This window comes from Mustela erminea, chromosome 4 (assembly GCF_009829155.1).
Source record: "Mustela erminea isolate mMusErm1 chromosome 4, mMusErm1.Pri, whole genome shotgun sequence".
Classification (NCBI taxonomy): domain Eukaryota; kingdom Metazoa; phylum Chordata; class Mammalia; order Carnivora; family Mustelidae; genus Mustela; species Mustela erminea.
Window position 1 is genome coordinate 9,523,338 of NC_045617.1, and position 16,293 is coordinate 9,539,630.

Consider the following 16,293-nt stretch of genomic DNA (forward strand, 5'->3'; position numbering starts at 1 on the left):
ATTACAGAAGAGTTACTACATCAGGAAGATCGTAACAGTCACAAACTGTACGTACACCCATCAAATAGAGATATACAGATATCTACAAACTGACTCAAATTTATATGGAAAGGCAGATGGAAAAACAGTCCAAAATTATTTTGAAAAAGAACCAGGCTAGAGCATTTATACTACCTGATTTAAAGATTTACTAATCAAGACAGTGTGGTATTGGCATAAGGATGGATACATAAATCAGTAAAACAGAATACAGTCCAGAAATAAAACCACACAAATGTTCAATTGATGCAAAGGAAATGCAAAGGAAATTCAACAGAGACAGAATACTCTCTTAGAACTACTGGATACCCCAATGCGTGACATAAACCTCTGCCTTATGATACTTCACATCGTACACACTCACTCACTCAAAACGTATCCAAAACTACAGAACTCTCTGGAGAAAATATCACCAGGAACTTGGGTTAGGCAAAGAGGTTTACATCATGATACCTGAAACACAATCCATAAAAGAAACAACTGGTACTTTGAACTTCATTCAAATAAAAAGCTTTTGTTATGCAAAAGATACTGTTGTGAGAAAGACCAGACAAATTATTTGCAAATCACATTACATGACAGAGGAGTTGTTTCCAGAATATAAAGATTTCTCAAAATTCAGTAATAAGAAAACAACCTGAAGAGAAATGGGCAAAAGATTTAAACAGATACTTCACCAGAGAAATATGGAAGGGAAAGGATACTCATGAAAAATACTCATGAAAGGATGTTCAGCACGGTTAGTTACAAGAGAAAGGCAAATTAAAACAATGATGTCTAAAAACTTGTTAGAAAAGAGAAAAACTGACACTATCAAAAAGTACAAGTTAGGATGTGGAGCCCCCAAAACTCTCACCCAGTGCTGGTGGGGGTTCCAAAATGGTAGAGCCACTCTGGAAGACAGTCTGGCAATTTCTTAAACATGAAACATATACTTGCCAAATGACCCTGTCATTCTACCCTTAGGTATTCACCCAAGAGAAGTGGTAACTTATGTTCATACAAAAACTTGTATGTAAGTGCTTCTAGTAGCTTTGTTTATAAAAGCCCCAAACTGGAAACCCAAATGTCTTCCAGTGAGTGAATGGATAAACAGATACACACAAGATGCGTGAACCTCAAAGGCATGATGCCAACTGAAAGAAGCCACCACCAGAACACTACATACAAGATGCTGCCATTTTCCTTTTGTTTTTTTTTTTTTTTTTGGAACCAGGGTCTAGTTTCATCGATATGGTCCTTTTTTTTTTTTTTTTAAAGTTTCTATTTCATTTATTTTTGCTCTGTATTATTTTCTTTTTTCTACTGGTTTTGGCCTTTGTTCTTTTCTTTTCTAACTCATTAGGTGTACGGTTAGGTTGTTTGAGATTTTTTCTGGCTTCCTGAGATAGGTCTATATGCTTGGATTTATAATAATACTCTGGAAAAGGCCAATTACAGAGACGAAAAGCACATCACAAGTTAGATCTAGGGGGAGGGGCTGAATATAAAGGGGCAGCTCGAGGGAATTGGGGGCAGTGATGGCTGCATATAGTGATGCGTGTTATATAGTGCATATAGTGGTAGTTGTCAAAACTCAACATTATACACCAAAAGGAATGCAGTTTACAGATTTTTAAATGTGGTCTTTCCTTTAGAAATTACAAGTACAAGTAAGCACAGGTTTCTTTTAGAGAGAAGAGCACTACAGATCCACACAGCTAAAACTCATTACTTAAAAGGTATCACATGAACAGCATGCTGAGTCTGGTCACTCCTATATACTCAAACACTTCGATTTCTGCACTTCCTAGGGAGAGAGATCAAGTGCTACAGAAGATTAAAACTATGAAGAAGCAAAGTTTCGCCCCCTTGGAAAGAAGACAACCCCCGTCCTGGGCAGAGAAGACCCAGTAAGTTAGCACGAACCTGGGTCACATTCAATTCTCCAATCAGAGGAAAGTGAAGAGTTTATAACATACTCATCAACTGAAATTAAATAATTCATTGATGATGCTCAGTATGCCCGAAAAATTTTCTGACATTGTTGGTTTGCTTCCAAACTCTGATTTCAGATAGTTATTTTGTGCTCGTTAGGATTTTCCTATCAGGTTCCAGAGAACTAGAAAGAAGGTCGGGAGAAGGGAGGGATTTCGGATCCCCCATTTCCAACTCATTTTAGGTTTTCACCAAATCTGTGTGTATACCAGATTTGCACCCAGGAATAAAACCAGATTCATTCAATATGATTTCACAAAGAATAAAATCTATCAACAAATAAAAAACACCAGCTGGGAGTTTCTCATGGATTGATTATCCAGTCCACAGAAATACCATGACATCATCTACTTGGCGTTCCTTTCTCTTTTCTCCAGGATGTGAGTGAGAGGCGAGTTTATATAATAACGATCTTGTGGGGACCACAGGCAGGAGGCAAACGAGAGAAGGGAGAAATAAAGTAGCTTCTGTGCTTTTCGGTTTCCTCGGCACATATCCCAGTCAGTGAATCAAAGCTCAACTTTCTTCAGACCGAGAGACTGTTGCTTCCTCGCTTTTCTGTGACACCCCCTGGCTTCAGGCCTGCACTTGAAAAAAAGAAAAAAAACCCCAAACCTTCGTATGGGGGGAGAACTGTGACTCTACAATGTTTTAAAATAGCACTGAGTTATCTTGATCGAGAATAAACAACGTATTAAAGCCTAAAAGACAGAAGAAAACCCTACAACCCTCAAGCAGCTCATTAGTCTGTTTATCTGGACACCACGAAGCACGTATTGCGCTCATCAAGCTGATAGAGGAGAATGTACAATTCAGGAAAACGGGCTGAAATTTGAAAAGAAGGAGAAAGGCAGGACTGAAGTCTTCATGGAAATCAACTTTAATTTGCCAAAGGAAAGCTGTGATGTCGAACAGTAAGGAGGGACAGTGAGTATGGGAACCGGGGGGGCGGGGAATGGTGAGCGCCTGGGGTAGAAGGAAGCAGCGACCCATCTATGTCACCCCGGCCGCCCTGGCTCCGTGAGGGACACGGGGAGCCACCCCAGGTGACGGCCAGGCTGTGTCAGCCACTGGGCAAGGCACCCCCACTCGGTTCTGCAGAGTTTGGAATTTTTGGCAAGTTTTCCAGAAAAAAAAAAACAAAACAAAACGCCACAATCAAAACAACTTCTGTAAAAACAAAACTTCAAAAAATTTCAGAGAAACCTAAACATACACCAAAGTAAAGCACAAAGTAAAGTTTTAAGGAGACTGGCGTTCTTATCCTCAGGGAACTTGTTCAAGCTCTGGCATCAGATTCCAGGTCCTGTTTGCGCAGTGTGGAGCAGAGCCTGCCGACCGGCTCGGCTGTGAGATGTGCACCAGCTGTGCATAGGGGATATCCGTCCCCATGACCCTGGAAGCGTCTAGAGCTGGCTCGGCCATCGGCTGCTGGACTTGCTCTCCAACGACCACCTCAGCTCCCGCTGAGTGAGGACTCAGCCCCCTCTGTCCTCCCTGACCCCCAGGAAAGAAGCCTTCCTTCACGGACTCCACACGTCCCCACTCTGTGCTTGGGTCAGCCCTGCGAGGTCGCTCTTCCTTCGAGACCCGTCCAGCGAGGACCTTTTAGGCCTTGACTCTCTATACCTATTAGTTTCATTTAGCTGCAAATCTTCTAGCCCCGTATTAAAACTCTTCCTCATCTCCAGTAAAGCTCAGCTTCTTTCCATATTAATTCCAAGACAAACATACTGAGCCCTGAGTACTGATATTCCAGGTGTTATACAAAGGCTGGAGGTTAAAAAAAAAAAAACAAACCCGCGACACTTCTCAAAGCAGACAGGAACAAATACTCTGTGTTTACAGGGGCTGTGAATTATCTACCAGAGGATCATGTGAGGCAGGGGGAGCAAGGGACAAAGGACACTTTAATAAGAAAAGGGACGGAGTCATAATCAATGAGAAACAAAAACACTTAGATATTAATAGTTGCCAAAACACTTGAGTGGAAAACCTGGCAACTTCTTACGTTAATGCCTGGAGGCTCTGTGGCTCCTGCACCTGACGCCTCCCTACTTCCAATGAGAGCAACACGGCCGGACCGCACAGCATCATTTGGATCAGATATTTTTACTTCCTTTTCAAGCTATTTGGATCATCTATTTTCCCAGGTGTTATTTTTCATATTTAAAGAATTCACATATTTCTTTCACAGGACATCGTGTAGCAAGGATGACACAATGCCTTCGCTAGAACTTAAGATATGTATACAAGAACTCTGACAGAAAATTTTATGAAACATTCTTATTAGGTGTATATACTATACACAGTATATACGGATGTACAGTATTTTCCAAACTCGCAAGTCTTATTCTTCCAGAAGATGAAAATTCATTACTGATTTACATTAGGACAGATGTTCTACCCACTGTCTCGTTACTTGTCATCCTGAGCGTCACGCGCACTCACCTGTGACTTGCTTATCTGGAAGAGACGGGATTGGAATGGCTGACCCAAACTTAACCAGGAGACGTTCATATAACCAGTCAAAGTGCTTATACCTGTGGTTTACAGATCGATTAGTGTTCTATAATACAAGGGAAAGAGAAGAAAACGTTACCAATGCCAACTACAGAAAATGAGGAAAAAGCACATTTTTGCTAGGAAGGCAAGCATGAGTCTGTTTTTGAAAACTCAGATACTCACAGTAGGTGTTAACTGATATTCAATGTAGCTTTTCAGACCGTACATTTTGGAGCCTTTCCTGGGATCTGCTACTACACAGTCAAACGTAGAGGTAGGATAGACCCACATTGGGCCATAATCTCCAACCTACAAAAACGTTTCAGGGAGAGTTAATTTTGTTATATGGAAAAATAATATGTTTGATATAAATCATCAAATGATTCTTGTTAGGACTCCAAGTCCTTTGGACGGTCTTTCTTGCTCTTTGAAAAATTCTATGAATGCTCTCTGTTCCTGATAATGTTATATTTAGAGAAATACTTGCTAGCTCTCCATGTAGACATCTCAGGCCATGGAGAAGAGAGCTCTGTTTCCCTCTCCTCCATGGCACTGCAGGGCAGAACACAATTTCCCCCTCTCCAGTCCAGTTGTCTAGTTATATGTGATGAAGGGCTAGTTTAAAAAAAAATTCCCATCTTTTCAAAGATGTAGGAACAAGTAATAATAAAAAAAATCCAGTGTGATTTTTGCATTTTATCAAATTTCCCAGGACCTAGAGGTTATAGAGTAAGACCAGATGTTTCCTCCTCCTTGTTTGGGCCTGTGGTGATTACACTCAACCCTGCCCCCACCCTAGAGTTACAGGGGTAAGTCGTTAGGGTCCAAAGACAGCCAGAGTTCTCTTCTCCAGGCTTCATCTGGAAATACAGCACTAGATAATGCTTAGAAAGAAAATCTATCAGCAATCAACATTTGGGTGAACCCAGAGAGCTTGTGTCATAGTATGTAATAATCAAGTTATTCTAAGAGAGAGATTCTTTACGGTGTCACTAACTCCTAGCCTTTATTTGCTCGCTCCTTCTGTGACCTGACAGCTGGTTTACTGGAGGAAAAGACTAATTATTACCAGTGGGAAGGGCATCTTACTTGGATAATATACACATACTTTGCCAGGACAGAAACCTAAATATTTGAATTGGGTTTACTAAATACACAGAGTTGGTAGAAAGACAGCCTGTAAAAGATAACATCAAGACGCTTCAGAGAAGAAAAATTATGAAAAGACTACATACTACAGATGTGGTTAGTTCAATTACTAGTAGTCTTAGAGATAGAAATTTTAAAATATCTACATACAATGACAGGCATCCCTTGGTGTTAATTATCTTTAGTACTCTTACAACACGAATACGTATCATCAAATGTGTTACCAAAACCCTCCAGAAGACTAATAACCCTCTCAGTTTTAAGGCAGTATAAAAGAGCTTAATTGGAAATGAAGCAAGGAAACAAAAATGAGCAAACTTACAATGATGGGAATTTTCTCTTTGGGTTTTGCTAGCTGCTTGGCCAACAAATACTGTTCCATTCCAGGTTTCGCAAATCCAGGAAATCTGGTCATGAAGATAAATGCCCGTGAGACTCCGTCTTTCCTTTTAGAATTCTAGGACTCTCGTCCACCTTTACTTAATGCAACAGTTTTAACCTTGTTCTGCCTCTCAGATGCACCAGGACTAGGAAAATGGTAAATGAAACCCAAGGTAATCAGATTGTTCGATGGCCAATTAGTCATTTAATTAAGCTTTATCTGGTAAGAGGACAGTCTGACTCCAGAAGGTGTGATGTTTATGGATGCTGTTTGCTTAACTGGATCAGAAACACTCTATCGCCCCACGAAGCGAAAAGGGCGGCCTAGAAAACTGTCCCCTGGGGCACGGGAGGAAAAGCATCCAGCACGGCCGTTAGAACACACGGAGCAGTGGCCACACGCCAGCATTTCTAGATCCAAATTAAAGCCACTTTCCAGCATACTCGCTCCAGGATGCCACAATTATCCCAGAGAAACCATCACTATTCATAAGCACTTGTGCCATTTTCTTTTCGACTCGTCTCAGAACTGGTTTATGAGACACAAAAGGAAACCAGTCTCCCCCTTAGTAAAGAGACCCCCAAACATTCTAAAACTGGAGAAAAGCTGGGATAAACACACAGCCATCCAAAGCACTACTTCTAAAGAGGACAAGATTAATTTGGGTTTTAGTTTTTTTTTTTTTTTTTAATAAACAGGAAAAAAAGACCCCCAGGAAGCAAAATCCCTACAACAGAAAAAGAAGCATCATTTCTACAAAAAACCAGCGACACTACTTCTTTTTCATTCGTATCCCAAATTAAAGGCTGATGTGATGGCTTCGGGGCCTGCCTTTTCCTTCACCCTCACACGACTTACCTCTACCCTCTTTTCCCTAGACAGTGTTTAGACAGAGCTCATACACGAGAGAACAAAGAGGGGTCTCAGAGCTGAACAGTCCTGGGTTTGAGTTCCAACTCCCACAATTAATAGCTACATGGCCTTTAGAGCTCCAGCCTCCTCATGGGAGGAATGGGACGAATATGACCTGCCTTTTAAGAGGATAAGGGAATTAAACGAACGAGGGAATTAAATGAAGGTGTTATATAAAGAACCTAGTATATGTACTCCTAAATTAAAATAATCTCTAGTTATGCCATCATCTCTTTGAAAGTATTCCTGACAGCCTCACGTACAGCTCTGGGCTTCCTCAACATTCTGAGCACACTTCGGCTCTATAATTTATCGTGCGTAATCACCATAAGCCATTTGCACAGTACAGCAGACTGGAAGCACTTTAGAGAAAGTATCTGTATTTCCCGGACCTAGAGGAGTTATGGGAATACATGAAATGCTTGATGGACTAATCTGGAACAGTTTTATTAAAGAGCCTATACTTCTGCGAGAAAACACTGATGGGAAAATGTGGGGATTTCACAGAGTGACAATTCCCCAACTAGACTGCAAGCTTCTGAGTGCAGAGGTCCCATTCCACACTTCCTTCCGTATTCTTAGGGGTCGCAGCAAACCTCTAGGACCAACTCATTTAATAGTTACTGAACTGCAGTGCAATTTATTAATTCCTTCAGTATTATCAAGACGGATTCTTATAATGCTCGAGTACACTTCAATTTCTAATCTCCTCTAGTGTAAGGTTTATGCTCCATGACTGGACTACGGCTGTCATGTAAAATGGATCAACTGCTAAAAAATGTTAGTACTTAAAAATTTTTACGACTGCTACAAGTGAGTTATTTGTGTATTAGTCTAGTCAAATAATAATAATAATAATAATAATAATAATAATAATAAAAAAGAATGAACCATAGGATTTTAAACAGCTCTCAGCACCAGAAAGAGAGAGAGGGGGATGCCTTAAGAGGTTCTGGATCAATTTAGGATTCCTCTGATTTCATTTGATCCTGAACTGAAATTTTCAATTAGAGAGAGTTTTGAATTAAAGCCAGCCCCTTTCACTCAGAGATGCAGAAACTGAGGCTCAAACGGGTCACCCACTTCCCCACGAAGATACAGCAGAAATAGCATTAGAGTGTAGGGCATGGGGAGGCAAGGGCGAGCAGGGGCAGGAGTCCGGCAAGAGCCAGAGCCCCCCTAAGGAGCCAGGAAGGCGAGGCCACGCACACCATTCAGAGTCTGTGCTTCCTCATTTTCAAAATGGGGCTGAGAGACACTTTCCAGGACAATGGGTTTCACTGCACTTGCGTTTACGCTTATTTACATCACTGCAGACCACACTGAGAACTTCACCTTCCACTGTAAGAAACAGGAGAGAGTCAGTATGAATGACTATTTTATTATGCATGCAACTGAGCAAAAATACCTAATGGAAGGAAGTGGATACAGAAGGAGGAAGAACGTGTAGCTAAAAGGCAGCTCATTTAATCATCTGATGCTACGTAAACCTACTGAGGGGAACTGGTGGGACTCAAACTTCCGTGTGCAGCTCTAGACCCAGACCTTGACAGCCAGGTACACAGCATTCTGTTTACAACTGCTCCCAGACACAGATTAACAGTCCTTCCTGCTTTGAATCATGGACTTGGAACATGGACAAATAGTGGTAGTGATTTTAGAAAAACTCTATTAAGCACGCTGCTGGAAGAAGGGAATTTGAGAATTTCTAGGGAAGTCATACAGGGTGTCTCCTCTGAGCTACACCATGTGAACTACACACTCATGTGGGACTGCCCCTGGGGAATCCCACGGTCCTCTGTCCACACTCACCCCTTCCCACACGCATCCCTGTCAGGTACTGTGCCTCCAAGTACTGCCCAAACTCTTCTTGTTTTAAATCGTAGAGGAATCGAAGTGAAAACAAAGTCTTACAACACACTAGGCATAGTAGCTGAGACATGGCGGGATGGACGGGGATCCTGACTAGATCGCTTCCCGCCTGTGCAAGCCCTGACACTTACTTAACCTCTCTGGGCTTCAGTTCCTCCCACAGTGAACACAGAGGACCACAGAGGGATATGAGGGTCACATGACAGCACACAGAAGCCACTCTGCACAATGTCTGGCCCACAGTAAGTGAGCAACCAACAGGAAGACATTGAAAGGAGAGTTGTTGTTATTACTTTTTTTTTTTTTTTTTAGCTTTTCTGTGATGTCAGTAATGAGACCTCAATATGCCAGAGAGTTGACAAAGGTAAAAGCAGTATTTGGCAGATCATTAAACAACAAATTCTTCACTTTCAAATGAAAAAAAAATTTCTTTCAATCAGCTCCTAGAGCAAAGAGCCAAACAGAAACGATCAAACGACACCCCAAACTTCACAGATTCCTGAAAAGAGGCAAGCCTCCTTGGATCTCCCGTCTGTTTCTGCGTGTTCATGTTCCCCTGCACCCTGTATTTTTAATTTTATTTTACTTTTTAAGATTTTATTTATTTACTTGAGAGAGTGAGCGAGGAAGAGTACACAAGCAGGGGCAGATGGGAAATGGGTGAGACTCGATCCCAGGACCCTGAGATCATGACCTGAGCCAGAGCCAGACGCCTAACCGACTGAGGCGCCTCGGCAGCCCCATCTGCCCCCCAAACCTACTTGTTGAGTGGCAGCTTCATGGAGGAGCCGCCGGCTCGGCTGTTGCCCCGCTGAGCGCCCCCTGCTTCTGCTGCCTCTGAGTCCTTGAAGTAGGGAGCGGCAGACTTGGGGTCGTCCCAGTCTTCGTCCCACTCGTCATCGTCACCGGTGGCTGGAGGTGGGCACAGAAGATCACCAGTGAAGAAAAACAAAAGAAAAACGGAACCACTCATTTTCTGCTAAGACTACTGACTGCATCAGCCAATGAAAGCACGAAGGAGAGAAGGTGTAGCACAGGCTTAGAACGCAGATGCGGCGCGCTGGCTCCCCGGTCAGCGCTGGGCTGCAGCCAGAAAGTCTGCCTTTCCATGCAGAAGACACATTAGATAATGAGGCTGTCAGGGTAACCAAAACCAGGGAAGCACAGGCTAGAGGCGGCTCCCAGGAGGATACACAAGCCAAGGCCTGCGCACAGGTAACTCTCAGTATAAAGCTGTAAATAAGCAGATCAAATTACCCATGAATATTACGAGTATTGGGGAAGAAGGATGGAGGGCAGATAATACATTTTTGATGGGGATTTCTTTTAATTTAATTTAATTTATTTAATAGAGCACGTGTGCACAAGCAGGGGAAGCGGCAGGTAGAGAGGGAAGCAAGCTCCCCGCGGAGCAAGGAGCCCGATGCGGGACTTGATCCCAGGAAGCTGGGGTCATGACCTGAGCCAAAGGTAGATGCTTAACCGAATGAGCCACCCAGGCCTCCCAGGAATTCTTTAACACCAAGGTTAATACAGGTGAGGGAAGGACAAGGGGAGGGGCGGAAGACGGGGAAGAGAAGAAATGAGACAAGGGGGCATCGACAGACTGCATCCTCCTATTCGAACGCTGGTGTCTGTCGGTGCACACACTGCTGCCAGCTTCCCCTCCTCCCCCCTCCTCCTGCGGCCTGCGCCTCTGTCTCCCACCCTGATGACCTCATGTGTCCTTTTACTATTAGGCAGAAAAATGCCCTGGGATCTCTGCCTTCGGGGTGCCACCAAGAGAAGCCAAGAAACAGACGCCAAAATGAAAATGATAAAGAACAGAATGTACTGGAAGATCGGGGCCGAGCTGGTACAGAACTAGGGGCTGGCAGTCAGCTCGCAGTCCTTCCACTGGCCCGTGGCTCTTGGCTGCGAGCAGGAGCCACCAGCAAAGTCGATTCTCCATGTGATGTGCTCACACACCGGTCATGAAAAAATGAGAGGCGGATATCTGTCTTTTTCTTTAATTTCAGAACAGGCATAAACATCCTTTCTCTTAATCCCTGAATTGTTTTCCCACCTATAAATTCCTTTTTTGCTTCTGTATTTCCATTAAAACAGGTAGTTCAGGAAAAGGTAAAACCATTAAGTCAGAGATCGTAAACCAGCAGGTTTACATTACATTACACATCGCTCTGTATACACATATTTTGGGCCCAAAGTGTTAAAACAAATGTGTGTCAGCTGCTAAGATTTTAGAGTGGGAAGAGGACATAAAAACAGAGATGACCAGTCTCTGGCACCGTGGAGGTCCAGAACCACGGGCTGGGTCTCCTGCATTGGCATCATTCCGCTGGTGACAGGGGGGCTGCCCCTTCTCTCCTGCAGCCATAGGCTGCTCTGCTCTCCTGCCTTGTGAACCTGGCTCCTGCAAGCATTTGCGACTCCGGGACAGATCACAGAGGTGGGACTACAGATTATAATTAACGACTACCCACATTTGGGTCCAGAAATCTAGGTTTGCTATTAATGACAAGGGCAGCTGAGAGCACTCCTCTGATTAAATTCTATTTTTAAAATCTTTTATATTTTAAAAAAGATTTTATTTCTTTATTATTTGAGAAAGAGAGAGAACAAGCGGAGGGAAGAGACAGACAGAGGGAGAGAAGCAGGCTCTCTGCTGAGCAGGGAGCCCAATGTGGGGGGCTCGATACCAGGACCCTGGGATCATCACCTGAGCCAAAGGCAGACACTTCACTGACTGAGCCACCCGGGCACCCCTGATTAAATTCTATTTTTAACTTGGATGCCCTCCCCAGTCCCTTCTACCCTGAACCAAGTTCAGGGTGGGCCTGATCACCAGCAGAACCCTCTTCCTCACCTGGTCCTTGGTAGGCCTGCGGGTGACCAAAGGCAGTGTCCCAGTTATTGGAGGTGTTTCTTTGGGCCGCAGCCCCCTCTGGCTTGGCCCCCCAGCCATCCGTGCTGTCCCAGTTTCCAGATTTGGAAGCACTCCAGGCTGACCAGGGGTCATTGCCACTGCTGACCTGTTGTCAGGGGTTAAAAAAAGAGAGAGAGGAACAATAATTGTTCTGTCTCAAAATCATTACTTAATTCAGAAGAAATCACATAACACTGATAAAAAAACGGATGTTAAGTTTAAAACAATTAAAAAAATATATTCTTAAAAGCTTTTATGTATTTATCTGACAGGGAGAGAGTCATCGAGAGAGGGAACACAAGCAGGGGGAGTGGGAGAGAGAGAAGCAGGCCTCTGGCAGAGCAGGGAGGCTGACTCAGGACTCAATCCCAGGACCCAGGGATCATGACCTGAGCTGAAACCAGATGCTTAATGACTGAGCCACCCAGGTGACCCTAAAACAATTTTAAAAATTTAAATAATAAATTCTCCATTTAAAAAAACAGTTAAGGAAAGCAGAAAGAGCAGCATCAACCTGATTTTTTTACGTTAACCTTCTGCCCTGCTTCCTGGGCACCTGACAACCAGTAACAACGGAACTAGGACACGGGGCCGCCCAACTCCCTCTTTCTTCTTCCCTCCCCCAGCAACTACTCTCTGAACCGCAGCCATTCCTGTGGCTGCGACCGTCCTTCCACGTCACAGTCCACGGTCATGAACAACTGCGCTGGGTTCTTCAAACTACGTACACGGCATCACACGGGGTGTGTGTCTCGTCTGCACGTCAGTCATGATCCTGCCATTATACATGCTGAGAAGGATCTGTTTTATTCACCTGAACTGCTTTAGAGTAAATCCACTGTATTTTGGCTAGGTTTTAATTTTTCTATGGAAAAGTCCCACCTTCCCAGTAAAAAAAAAAAAAAAAACAAACCCAAACGCCAGCAGAATAAAAGGGTACGTACGCCCCTGAAAAAACACACTTGCCGCTCAGGCTGCCAGTCATGTCTCCTGACAACTACCACCAACGAACTCCTTCTAGATACTGCATCGAACCGCCCACAAGCAGGGGCCCTTTTTGTTTTTAAACATTTGTGCTCTGCACTTGTATTCGTTTTTCCCACTTGGTGGCCCGACACGTCCTCTGTGGTCCACCAGCACGTCCGGCTGACGTGGCTCTTCCCCGTGGCCTGTTCCGCCGCCTGCAGCTCCCACAGCTCCCCCGGCACATGCTGATGCGCCGGCACGGGTCGCGCTGCTGCGTTTCGCTACCGTAAATACCGCCGCAGCGCGCCTCCTTGCACATCCTTCCCCACGTGTCCAACACAGCCACTGAAATCCCCAGAGAGCAACTGGGGGGCTAATGAGGATGGGCTTTTTCAGCAGACAGAGTTTGTCAAACTGCTCTCCAAAGAGATTGTGCAGCCCCATTTGACAGTTCCGTTCCTACGCTCCCCCTGACTTACCAACGGGTTCTGCATAAAAGGGGCTGCCATGCTCCAAAATTCATTTTAAAATATTTGTGCCCATTATTCCTTTAAGTAATTTTATCATTTAATTATTAACAGCACAAATAAAATCTTGGAAAAGACAATACATGGCGCCCAATTACAAGGACTATTATGGTAAGAGAACCTGCAGCCCACTTCTCCCCCAGCCCCGTTCACTTGAGGTAACTACAGTTGTTGTTGTTGGGTTTTTTTTTTTTTATTTCCTTGATTTTAAAATTGTAAACCTTTGATTTTCCTGGAATTTACTTTGATGGAGGAAATAATGTGGGAATCTGATTCAATTTTTTCTTATCATCAGTCTGTTGGCTGAAAAATCTGTCTTTCCCCCACTGCACTGAAATGTCACCTTACTCGTAGGCTGTCCTTGGACCTGTATCTGGGCTCGCTCTTGTCTCCTAGGAATCCATCTGTACAAGTACCAAGTGACTTGCGAGCCCATTAGATAGAACAGCATCAGTCCTTTAGCATAAATCTTTTATCGGTTTATTTTTACACATGAACTTTAGCATCAGCTTAATGTTTTAAAAGTAAAACCGCCTAGGGGCACCTGGGTGGCTCAGTTGGTGCAATGTCTCCCTTAGGCTCAGGTTGTGATCTCAAGCTCATGGACTGAGCCCCCTGTTGGGCTGTCTGCTCAGCGGGAGGCTGCTTCTCCCTATCCCTGCCACTCCCTCTGCTTGTAACTCTTTCTCTATCAAATAGATAAATCAAATCTTTAAAAAATTTTTAAAAAATTTTAAAAAGTAAAACTATCTAAACTTTTGCATTAGAATGTCAAATTTTGAAAAATGTGTTGATTTTTACTTGTATCACCTTAAACTTACAGATAAAATCAGGGAAACAAATAGCGCCTTAAAAAAATTTCAGTATTGAATCTGTTTATCTAAGAACATGGAATAGCAGATTTTCCCCTTGAGTCTTCTTTCTCACATTAAAAAAAACAAAAAACAAAAAAACCAGTGTTAGTTAAAAAAAAAAAAAAAAAAAGAACAAAGAAAGAGGGGAATCTGCAAGAAAGTTACCCAAACTGTCTAATATACCTAATGCTCTAGAATACTATTGTGTTGGCTTTTTTTTTATTCTTCACTGACAGATGTGCTGATAACTGCCTGCCACACACCAGAACCATAAAAAACAGAGTCTATGTTTTACATATGAAGTACAATTCATTCAAACATCTATCTTCAAGAAAAAGAGTGAAGTTACTAGTGATTGGCTGTAAGTCAAATACCAACAGAAGGACATTTCGCCCAGATGCCTGTGATTTTCTCGAATATGCCGCATGGTGATATGCACAAGGAGCTCTCATGGGTTCTGTAGATGGAGGCGGTCGTGCTAAGGGCCTGACAAGCACACTTCGCTTAGAAGAATCCCTTTTTACCAGTATATACTCTGTACCCTCCAAACTCTAAACTGTAAGGTTTTCAGAATAAGAACTTCAAAAAGTACAGAAATTTGGGACAATACGAGGACAGTGAGTATAGGCACTCATTTGTCTAGCAGTTCCATCAAGGCCCGACTGAGCGGGTCCCGCCGTGAAGGGTCCCGAGGGCAGCACAGTGGGGGCATGGGCTCTGGTCAGGCGGCTGGTCTGACATTCTGTTTCTACTTCTTTCCAGCTGGGAAACCTCAGGCTAGAATTCGAAACCAGGCAGCCTGCCTGATTCAGAAAGGCTGGTGGGAGTTACATGAGGGAAACAGAGGGAACGGAGGGTTATAACGCAGAACAGGAGTGACACTCAGCACTGCTATGACATGAAGACTACAATGTTAGCAGAGAAAGGTTTTTGTCAACACCAAGGAAACAATCAGATGTGAACTATTCAGAGGAAGTATCCTTAAAACAAACACACAAAAGATGGTTCCTTTGAAAACTACTGTATTTAAACGAAAACGCTGATTTGAAAAGATATATGCACCCCTATGTTTACTGTGGCATTATTTACTATAGCCCACGTGTCCATGCACAGATGAAGGGATAAAGAACACACACACGGGGGAATATTACTCAGCCTTAAAAAGTGATTTTTGCCATATGAACAACACGGATGGACCGTAGCATAATAGTAAGTGAAGTAAGTCAGAGAAAGACAAACACCACAGGATGTCACACATACACAGAATTTAAGAAACAAACAAACAAACAAACAAACAACGAACAAAGGGAAAAAGAGACAAACAAAAAAAGACTCTTAACTACAAAGAACTGGTGGCTGCCAGAGGGGAGGTGGGGGAGGGGACCAGCGAGCTGTGTGAAGGGACTGAGAGCCTCATCAAGACGGACAGAAAGAAATGTGCAGAATTGCTGAATCATTATATTTGGAATTAAAATAACACTTCATGTGAATTATACTTAAATTTAAAAATAAATTAATTTATAAAAAATTAATTCGGTAAGAATAAATAAAACAACTTTATTTATAAATTGCTTGTAGTAACTGGTATTATCTGGTCATCTGTATGATCTCAGCTCCTACCTAGGTTATGAAATCCCTGTAGGCAAATCTAGTAATTATTTGCTTCCTTTGCTTTGTTTTCCCTGGGACATTCCCTCTGTCTTGTTGCAAGGTGACTCCTGCTGATAAGGATTTCAAAGCCTGGCCCACTGGACAGCTCTCCGGCTTCGATCACCGGCTTCTCTCTCACTCGCTCTCTCACTCTCAGATGGCCTCTACTGAGTCCCAGGGCCCCGCCCGCTCTAGGACCAACAGCCCGCAGCAGCTCACACAGTCTGTCTCCTCCTCTGAACCCACCTTGACACGCACGGGTCTCTGACATCTCTGTTTTCGATCCCCAGTACCCCTTCTTGGGGCGCTTGGCACAAACATTTTCTGGGTGCTAGATGCCAGAGCCTTTGAAGTCCAACCCCTCCTGTAACAACCTGCAAAGGTGACCTGGCTTAATGACGCTGTGGCCTCTGACTCTTTTGTCCTCGATCCCAGTAACCCTTGTGCCCCAACCCCTGCATTTGGCCAGACAACCCATTCTGCTTCTGAGCCGAGGCTTCAACCCTGGAGTGGCCTCTTCTCTCCTTTCTTCCG

The 16,293-nt window shown here is 43.5% G+C and overlaps 1 protein-coding gene across 2 annotated transcripts in view; it reads right to left on the reverse strand.

Moving 5' to 3' along the window:
* SNX9 (sorting nexin 9) overlaps positions 1-16,293 on the reverse strand; it is a 105,275-nt gene that overhangs the window by 26,803 nt on the left and 62,179 nt on the right. For both annotated transcript variants that reach the window (XM_032338620.1, XM_032338619.1), the window contains 5 exons: positions 11,703-11,868; positions 9,598-9,748; positions 5,993-6,077; positions 4,705-4,830; positions 4,468-4,585 (listed from right to left, as the gene is read on the reverse strand). In XM_032338620.1, coding sequence (XP_032194511.1) covers positions 4,468-4,585; positions 4,705-4,830; positions 5,993-6,077; positions 9,598-9,748; positions 11,703-11,868 — 646 coding nt within the window. The remainder of the gene's footprint in view (positions 1-4,467; positions 4,586-4,704; positions 4,831-5,992; positions 6,078-9,597; positions 9,749-11,702; positions 11,869-16,293) is intronic.